This window comes from Propithecus coquereli, unplaced genomic scaffold (genome assembly GCF_000956105.1).
Source record: "Propithecus coquereli isolate 6110/MARCELLA unplaced genomic scaffold, Pcoq_1.0 Scaffold105, whole genome shotgun sequence".
Lineage (NCBI taxonomy): Eukaryota > Metazoa > Chordata > Mammalia > Primates > Indriidae > Propithecus > Propithecus coquereli.
Genome location: NW_012134414.1, coordinates 4,799,171 through 4,810,017, shown reverse-complemented (window position 1 = coordinate 4,810,017; position 10,847 = coordinate 4,799,171). Strand labels below are relative to the sequence as shown.

The window sequence follows — 10,847 nt, the reverse complement described above, 5'->3', positions numbered from 1 at the left end:
AAAAAAAAAAGCAGAAATAAATATTCCATGGAAGACAAACAGTCTCTTCCTTTTTTAAACTAAAGCCAAGAATTACCAGGGCCACGAAAACTGTTGATATCTTAAAAACTCATGTGAAATTAACATATCTCTCTGAAAGAGTTCAATAATACCCGGTCAAGTTTTTGAAGTAACAAAGAAGTATGTGGCAAGAAAAAAAAACGTAATAGTACCAATGACTTCGTTATTTGTCAAGGGCATTTAATATCATATTTTTGTTTCTGTAACTTAAGCTTTCCTTGTAATAAATACAAACTAGAATCCATAAAAGAAGAAAAATTATTAAACTTTCAGTAATTCCATTAAAATTCTGACAGAAATAGTCAAAGACCTAGAGCCTGAGGTACTTCACCACTGCCAAGAACAAAACTCTGGCCTTCTGACACTGTAGAAAAGTGACATTAGCAAAGTCCTTGGGTACACTACAAGTACAGTATTTTAATCTGGGTGTGTGTAAAGGGTACTATACACTAGGACAGTATGTTTGAATTATTGCTATTAATGCTTTGGAAGCATAAGATGAACACAATAAATAAAATCAGGGCATGGGAAGATAGCAGCAGGAAGAGAAGAAGCATATTTTGTCTTCAGCAAATAGCTGTGTAACAATTACCTAACAAAGAGCTATAGAAAGCAGAGTTTACATTTTACTTTTCTCTGATTTACTCTGAATTCTTAGAGCAAAGTAAAAGTACATACATAATGGAGGAGACGTGGATATTTGAACAGATATTGCAAGAGTACGTCATTTGAAATTCATTTCTATTCTCTCTGGAGGCCACTTCTCTTTAAGAGGCCAGAGATGGTTCATTTAAAAATAGTTATCATGCATTGAATCTTCATAATAATGATGGATTTTTACTGAAACTGAATTGAATTATTCATTTACTGTTTCACTTTTTCCACATGTTGACAATTTACTTCTCCTGATGTTCCAAAGTGGAGGAGAAACACATAGGGAAAGGAAGTGTTAAGCTTAAAGAGTACTTTGGAGAGGGCATAAGAAGATACTTCATCCATCAGCTTTCAAGAACAAATCAGATAAAGAATTCACTCCAATTAAGTTTAGGGATTATCAACATTTATTACCTCTCTGTAATAGCAGAAAGATGGTAATGATGGTTATAATTCAAATTTATTTTCAGGATTTGGGAGCCCTGCCACCAAAAATCTCATCCATATGATGTACCAATTAAAATTTAACATATTACAATTATACTCCTCACTTATCCAGCAAGGCAAAAAATTAGATTCCCAAAGAGACCAAAAAACCTTTTATTTCAGCTTTCAAAAATTACTACACATTTTATAAGAGCCAAAGGAACTGAAAATTGTAACAATTTGTATTTGATTAGAAGAAATAACTTTTTCCTTTAACAGATCAATAGCCACTTGGTTCTTCTGATATATCAAATTGCTTCCCAGTTATTTCTTAGTCTCATCAATGGTACTATTTCATCAACAAATGTCTTAAACACTAGCGATTAGCAAGAATTGCACTGGTTCTTGCTTTAAAAAAATGAAGTCCTGGACGACAGACTGTTAATAAACCTGGGCAATAATTCTGTGAAGTGTTGATAATTTTAACTTGATCACTTATTCAGGCTTGTGGTTAAAATGAAGATTTGCTTCTCTTTTCCAAGTATTGCATTTTCTATCTCAGTGAGATATCTGAAGAAAGGCACTAAATTTTTAAAAAGTTTTTCATCTAAAAAGAAAAGAACACTCCACTCATAAAATGCATTCAGTTGATTGGCTTGACCTTAAAAGGAAATGGCAGGCTAAGATGACTGAAGTGCCCCCAGCTCTCCTGTCCCTCAGTGAGTCAATGGAGACGTGGGCTGCAAGGCCACCGGCAGTAGGTGAGCCCTGTTCTGTGTGCCAAGCACAGTGCTAAGTATGTTACACAAAGGAAACTGGAGCCCAGAAAGTAAGTTTTGAAGTTAAGATTTGATTACTGAGTACCTCATATATGTCAGTCAGAGGGAAAAAAAAGAGAAATATCATTCCAGTTTAATAATTCAATTATATAAATGCAGAATCATGCTTAAAGCTAAACCAATATTTTAATACAAACAACTCATTATAACTCACATACCTCAATGGGGCTTCCACTTGAAAGATATCCCCATTATAGTGAGAATAAACAAACAGAAAGAAAAAAGTTCCCACTATTCCTCACATTCTTATTTGATCCAAGGAAAGGCAAAATCATACTTGATTAAAAAACAGTTAAGAGAAACAACTTTCAGGTATTTTTTTTTTCACTTCTTCAAGATCTGAATGGAAGTACAAAGCACATCAAGAAGGGAAATGAATATAAATTATACTAGTCTATCCATCATGAAAAAAATTCTAAAGGAGGACTGATAAAATGCATTAAAATAGCTTATTGAAATAATAAATTAATCACTAGTATATGTAACGTATAGAAAAATTTTATCAGAATATATTTTTCTTTAGGGGAGGGCAACAAAATATTCCATTACATTTACTAGCCAACTAATTCAGTCAAATGGCATCCTGATTAATGGAAACCTTTCAGTTTTCTCTGAAAGTAATGCAAAAAATGGTATATAGGAAGAGGAGGCTTTGAGCAGGAAGTCGAGGATTTCTAAAGAAATAGATGTGATTCAACTGCTTAAAAACAAACATCACAAATGACAATGCTTATGCAGATGTAAGGTGGTAAAAAGCTGCCCATATTCTTACCGAACAGGTTTTACGTTATGACAATGAGATGGTTGTGAATTCAGGGAAACAGGATGGGATGAAGGAATCTTGTATTCATCGTCATCTTCCTCTACTGGGTCTCTTGTTTTCTCTGAAAGAGAATTTGCTAACGGACCAGTACACCTATTAGGGGGAAAAAATCCAATCTAGTTTTAGCATAATATTCTGAACAGGCAAGTCTGATATGACATATTCAAGTCAAAGAAGCAACTTCGTCACTTATGTTCATTTTTCAATTACAGGGTGACATTAGAGGAGCTGCTTTTATATTAAACACAAATGAAAAGGATTTGTGATCTTTTGTTGAGACTCTTGATTGGATAAAAGAATTTTCATCCTTATAATTTTAAATGGCACAATAAGAAAAACTAGTAACCTGTCAAATAAAACAAAAAGGTGTTGGAGTTGTAAGACAAAAATGCATAAAATTATCCATACTAAAGCTATTAAAATATTAACATTTTATTCCAATTTAACTTAAATGGGTAAAGTAAAATGTTAAAAATATATATGCAGTAGTTTTATATACAATATATTAATGACATCTTTCCAGAAGGGTCAAATGTTTTGTCTCTTGTGAATATTATTTATAGTTAAAAATATACCTTATTCATTTATTTATTAAACTTCAATTTAATGAAACTTAACTCTTGTAAAATTATAATTCAAGTTGTTAGACTTTTTTTCCCCACAACTAAGAACTAAAAATGAATGGGATAATTAGAAGCAGAAAATGAGAACACTTATTGTTAAGTCTTTGAAGTACAATACACTATTTTTATGGCATAAATTACCTGGCTAACTAAAAGAGAATTAAAATGAATAAAACCATAACCTGATATAAAAAAAATTAAGCATTTTATTTATCTGTCAGGGTAAATAATAAAATGGACCCCAAAAAATGGGTACACAAAAACCTACTCTTTTTCACAGTTGTTGCTACTGGAATTCATTGTTGATGCCAATGAAAAATGCCAAAGTAGAAATGTACAAGCCCCATCTGAACAACTTTAGGACAACCAACTAGTTTGGAAGACACCAGAAATACACATGGGTCCAAATCTTTTTGTTAATCATGAAATTCATGAGAAATATATTTCATCAAAAATTAAAAAAATCTAAAGTGACTGCAATTTTGAAGCACCTTCTGTAGAGGGAGCAAGAGGCCTTTGGTACATGAAGCCATCAGTCTGAACTTTCATTTGGATTTCTTATTAGTTAGAATGGAAACAATTTCAGGGGCTTTTCTTTGTGCCCATTACAAGATGACATTTTGAAAAACTTAAAGGTTTTCAAGTTTCAACCATATTATCTAAGTTTCTAGGAAGTTTAGAGACCAAAAGGAAAATTTCTCCTAAGATTTTTCAAAAGTGTATTTTTACGCCCTCTTTGAAAAACTTTTCAATACTAATATTTAAATTCTTGTTTATTTGAGCGACCTTTGAATTCACATGACAGTTTATGGGGAGATGAAAACACAGTGATGCACTTAATGAAGGTCCCATGCCACTGCCCAGAGCACAAGCTTAGAACCTTATTAATAATCTGAGGGTTACACCTACTATGATTTATTCTTAACAGATTTACTTTCCTACTGACGGCAGGTAAGTATATGAACTGCAAAATGGTGACTTGATGGCACTGGAGCAGGGATTTAAAACATTAGTTTTTGATAAACTCTTGTAAACACTGACATCAATTTCACTAACTCAAGGACCAGAATGGGTTCTATTACCAAATGAAATGAGAAATATATGCTGTACATCCTCTCTATGCCCTAATACAGTTTCATTCATAATAAATATTTTTTTCTATGCACCTCAAGCATATATTATATAAAAAATAATTTTTTGTTTAAATATTCAACAACCATGTCAATGTCAGGAATGTTCTAAGATCTGTCTGCTGTAGGTTATTTCCAAAGATTTACGTTTCTGAAGAAGCACTTCATTATCAATCAAAAATGGACAGTTTTTGAAATCATACCTGTTGTGGCTAATTTTATATTTTACCTTCAATGATAGGGAATGTAGTATAGATTGTTAGCTTAAATAGGGTTTAGTGACAGATATAGAAGTGAAAAAAAGTCATCAAGTGATGCTTTGTATCTAAATATGAAAAAATACTTAAGATGCCCTTTATTATCATTTTAATAAAGTTTTAAAGATGCAGATTTTATTTTTGTCTTTTAATGTAAACTTTTCAACCAGTATAATACTCCACTTAGATTAAAAATAAGTCAATTTATAATATTCCAGTGTACTTTATCCAATATTACACATTTTTAATGAAAAATCCATCTGATTCAGTTCTGTAAGAAAAAAATAAAAGCAATTGCTATCACAAAAAAAAATAGAAGATATAAATATGATAACTTGTATTTAAAATGCCAAAAGACAAATCTAAATTTAATTACACTCTTTCTTAATTAGATATGGATTTTTTTCTCTCTACAAACTCATTCAAAAAGCAGGTTCAATCTTACTTGATAATAAATAGTGGTAAAATAATTGGATTTAAAATTATCATTATCTATTCATGAATACATTACTTCTAGCAGTACAAAAATTTAACTTATGGAACACAACACAATTTTTAGTCATTGATTTAACTTATGGGAAATTTTTAGGATATCAGAGGAATGAAGTAGAACAAATTGTATTTAGCTGGTTCACAGTTAAACAAAGCTGCCAAGTAAACCATCCTACCATTTGCACCCATTGCTGCATTCCCTTTACATTTTCACCCTACATTCACAGTGTTCTGCACTGTGGCTGTCATTCCTGAGCTAAGACACTGGTAATGCGCAGGGACACACACTCTCAAAGATGCAAAGCCACCCTCTCCCCAACCTGCACATCTTGTTAAATTCACTGTGCATTAAGTTATTTGAGCCTTCAGTGAGAAATACATTCACTTTATACATATACATGCTTGAAACAAACCAAGAAAATGGTGAATTTTCAGGCCAGCACGGGAATATTTTGCAATGCTGTACTTAGTGACTTTTACATCTTGAAACTGAAGGCTTGCAAATGCATTCCTTTAGAGCATTCTATATTCTTCTATATTCTTGGTGTGAAAGGCATATATTAAGAAGGCTAACCTTCTGAATATCCCATTAGCTTTAACCCTTATAACTTATACCTCAGACATCACCCTTGCTTTTCCTTCCTTCATTTGAGCAATTTCTGATGCCTCAATTACGCCACCAACTTTTCCAGGAAAAAAAAAAAGCAAACTAGAAATATCCATCTTTATTTTCTACATAAAAAATTCAGGTAATATTGCTCCACAAATCCAGTAGTTTTCTTTGAACTTTAATCTTTTCTGTTATGGATACTTCACATGTACTCATTCATTGATGCTGTGTTTTGTACAGATTGACCTACATCTTTCTATTTGTCTTATGTTGCAAAATGTTTAAGGGTAGACCTTAAGTCAACCAAAGCGTGGCATGCAATGTGTATAGTTGAGCACTTACTAGCTTTTAGACAACAATAATGAGTGGCTATTAGAGAAACAAATGGCCAAGTTGGTAAGGGAAAGAAATCAATCATTTTTAGGATCCTTTCATAGTCTAGAAAAGCATTTTAAATGTGACACATCATTTTGCTTGTTTTCTACACAAAGAATCTCTCTTCATTTAATAATATCTGAAGGCAATGTTGTAAAAAATTTTATTAAAATATAATCTTTAGAGCTTGCATGTATATTTTTCCATTTTTTTCTGCTGTTACACTGTCCTAATCCTAATGGGAAAAATGCCTAACTCAAAGAAATCAGAGGCCAGAAAGGAGATAAAACAAAATATAGCTATATTTGAAATGCTTATTGCACAAGTGCCAGAAATAAATTATTTCCCCAAAATAATAGAATGAGTTCTAAGATATGCACGCTAATTTTGAAGGTTCTTTCATGACGTCAAAAAAAGTCAGTGTGGTATACTATTAAGCTTTAAGATAAGCTTTAATTATATGCATTATCACTGACTACTTTGTAAACTGGAGAAACCTATCTGAAGTTGTTTTGCGCTTGTGTTCTGTCCAGCTTCTGTGCACTTTGCGCAGATAACCTCATGGCTTGCTCCTTTACTTCTTTCAGGTTTCTGTTCAATTATTATCCTTTCAGATAATATCCTAATGACCTCATATAAAGTATAAATCTGTCATTATTTATTCCCTTCCATGCTTATTTTTCCTCCTAGCACATACCACTAGCTGACAATGTATAACATAGATATTTGTTTACTTTCTGTCCTCCCTAAGTGGAGAATAAATTCCAAAGAAGACAAGGATTTTATCTTGTTCACACTGAACCTCCAATCAGTAAAGCAACTGAATGAAAATAGGACAGTTAGGTGAAATTTGGATTCCCTAGTCACTGAACCTAAAACCTAAGCACCTTATCTAGTTAGAAAAATGTATAAATAATCAACAATACCACTTCCAACAACAAAAACCCTTTCTTATAAAAATACAAACCAAGTAATATTGGTTCATGGATGTTGAAAGCCTAAGTTTTATATGTCGAAAGTACAAAAGGTCCATTTCTAAAAGACAAAGCATAAGAAAATATTCTTCTAAAAAAAGACATTCCTCAGCATTCCAGAACATTATTTTACCTGGAAGCAATTACTCCATTATTACTTGTAATAATGCCTCTGTTTATTTGCCAACATACTGTGCCAAGTAAAATAAATATTTTCTTAACTGTTTAGAATTTCATTTAGTTTAATTTTGAAAAATCTAATTATTTCAAAGTGAATATAATTTAGTAAATAAATAATTTCAATTATAAAGTAAAAATAATCCAGAGGATTATTTTATTCTCCCTCTAAAAAATAATTACCCAATGTTTCAAGCATTTATTAAAATTTTATATTTATAGCAAAATTTCAATGTTAATTAAATAGAAACCATTTGTAATAGAAAAACCATTATTTCAGAAAAATTAAGTATATCTACACAATTACAATTTCACCTTACTTTTACAACAGTATGTTTTTGAGAAATAAATGCTACACTCTTCTAGATCTCAAGATAATTTATACAATAAAAATCACACAGCAAGAAAGAAAATACTATCATCGAGAAGCCTCTAACATCAAGTAAATGGGAATCGGAGTAACAATACCATATTTAACAACATACCTCAATAAATATTTATAAGAACATAATATAGATTTAAAGGTAAATGCTAGCTTTGACATTTTTATTTAACATTGAGGTTTTCAATATTTGTGAGAACTACAAAAGTTTATGTTCGGTAGCAATTTATAATTTTGTTTTGGTCTAATTTTAAAACATGCACTAAGAGTTGAACATGGAAATCGATACTTGAATGATCAACACCCTTAATTCAATGAGTGACATTTTGCTAAAATCACTGTTTTATGACTCTGCAGAGCCAGGAGTATACACTCATTGTACTCTAACTATACACTCATTAATGAGGCCAATGTAGACCAATCACCATTATCATCAACCAGAGCAGTAATCCAAATGATTTCAGCAGATGTGATCACCTGACTAGAGATGAACATTTGGGCTGCAAAATTTCATACCTAATTTAACAGCATGAGTGACCTGCAAAAGACATATTGCATAAAACCTAAAAAGTTGAAGCTCAAAGGATTTTAGAGATCATTTAAGTTGAACTGATAATGTCATTTATCAGATGGAGAAAATGAGGCCCAGAGAAGTTACCTTGTTCAAAATAAGGCAAATACTTAATGTTGGAGTCAGGTTTAGAACCCAGTCTGATTTTATTCTACTGTTCACATCAGAATTCTATGCTGGTTTTATAATAAACAGTGCATAAATGATTAAGAAAAATGCTTATGATAATATCAAGTGGCAAAGAAGGTCATGAAATTATCTCTACAATATAATCCAAATGATGTAAAAAAAATCAACATGAAAAAAGTCAAAATGTTAGAACTGTACATTGATATTTAGGGAATGTGTATGCCTACATTTATGTATTTGTCTTATTTTTTTCTTTCTTTTATACACTTTGCATATTTTCTGCAATGAACAACTGTTACCTATAGAGCCAGAAACAAAAAATAAACTGGAGAGATAAATGTGACACTAAAAGCTAACACTTGTATTGTTAACTATGGCTAACTTGCTGGATGCAAACTAGAAAGTTAATTTACCATTGAGCATGCATTGTTAAAATATTTCTCTAGTTAAGTAAAACGATTGTACTGTTTCTGTGGAGAAAATCAAGAGTAAATGCGGAGAAAGTATAACCACAGGACTAATGTTAGATGCATTTACAAATTGAACTATTAGAAAAATATCAATAAAATACATTTTTATGCTTTATATTTTTTTCACAACTTCCAACTGTGAGTACAACTTAAAAAGGAGTAATTTCTCAGTGACACCCAGGCCCATCATTAGTTAAAAGTACTTAATGATCGCTGCTGGGAGCCCTGAGAATTGAGAATATATTTCATAGGCCAGTCTTACCCCATAAATGCAAAAATCACAGAATACTGGGATCATTAGAAAAATCTCAAAATGCATCCAACCCACTACCTTACGGAAGAATCATTCCTAAACCTGGACAATTCAGGTTCACTCCCAATGGATTCCTAAAGAGTTATTACTTTATTGTCACCAAGAAAAATATTAGCAATTAAACTATAGCATATTACTGATGGTAAGATGCACTGCAAGGCCTTGACACTTTTCTTAATAAACCACAGGTTTTTGGTTAGTTTGTTTAGTTTTGTGCCCCTATTATTAGAAAAGTAAGACATGCTCATCAAAAACATCCAAGGGATAGACGGGTAAAAGGTAAAATGCAGAAGTGCAGCTCTGATTCTCAGTCCCACATCCCACTCTACCTGCTGGAGTGCCCACGGGCTGACAGCTCTCATGCATTCTTTCAGAAATGTTCTGTGCCATCACACACAAGCATATTTACATAGTGACAGACACTGCTACATCCACCCCCAACATCCATTATACCTTTCCTCCTGAACAACAGGACCCTGACTGCCACCCAGAAAAGACTGGTTCTCTACCTTTTTGGCAGCTATGTGTGGTCATGTGACTAAGTACTAGCCAATGAGGTGCAATGCTGGGATCAAAAACACAATTAAGGAATAAGACATGGTTTCTTTCTTCTAGAAGCCATCAGTCTAGGGAGATGTAAGACATATCTTAGAAAGAAATAGCATATGTCACAGCCATTTGGGGATTAAAAATACCAAATTGTTTATAGCCTTACTACTAGGATTCTTTGGGGCCATGGTTCCTTTATACACACTCATCTGTGGGTCTTTATGCACAGAAACAAAAGGAACCAGTGTTCATGTTGGATTTCTAGGAAGGCCACTTTAAGAGACTAAATTAGTTGGAAGAGGTCCTACTTTGGCCTTTCTGTCTTTCCTTATTCTTCCTTACTACACTAAGAACTCAAAGACTAATATGGGCATCTTGGAGCATGAGGTAACCTGGAGAATAAAAATCATTACTTTGCATTGCAAAACAGAAAGATAGAAGCCTGGGTCCCAGTAACACCAGAACACCAACATACCAGCCCTAGACTGCCTACAACCAAACTCCCATCTTAAATAAGCTACTTTTATTTCTACTGTTACCAGTGGCCTAACACAATTCCAAATTGTTACAGGCAATCGAATTTTTCACATACAAATGGGATCATGATATAAATATTGTTGTGCAACTGAATTTTTTCCATTAACAGTGTATCTTACTATTCTATAATTTAAATTTCTATCATTAATAGTGAATTTAAATATCTTTCCATTTAACAGCTATTGATAGGCATTTAGATTATTTCCAGAAGCATTCTTCAATGAATATACTTGTATATATAACCTTTTTCAGAACTTCACAACAGTACTCTATAGGATACATTCTTAAAAGAATTCCTAAGTCAAAATTTTTGATAGTCATCATGAAATGGCCCTCTTAAAAGGTTAACCAGTTAATACATCCACTAGCACACATACCTTCATCAAAAACTAGGAATTATTTAAATGTTTTAATCTATGTCAATCTTATAGGGTCTAAAAACTTATAAGAAGATTT

The 10,847-nt window shown here is 32.3% G+C and overlaps 1 protein-coding gene across 1 annotated transcript in view; it reads right to left on the bottom strand.

Annotated features, from left to right (window-relative positions):
- Positions 1-10,847, bottom strand: part of LOC105811835 (E3 ubiquitin-protein ligase CBL-B) — a 49,601-nt gene that overhangs the window by 26,363 nt on the left and 12,391 nt on the right. The window contains exon 4 of the mRNA XM_012646112.1: positions 2,752-2,895. Within this exon, the coding sequence (XP_012501566.1) occupies positions 2,752-2,895 (144 nt within the window). The remainder of the gene's footprint in view (positions 1-2,751; positions 2,896-10,847) is intronic.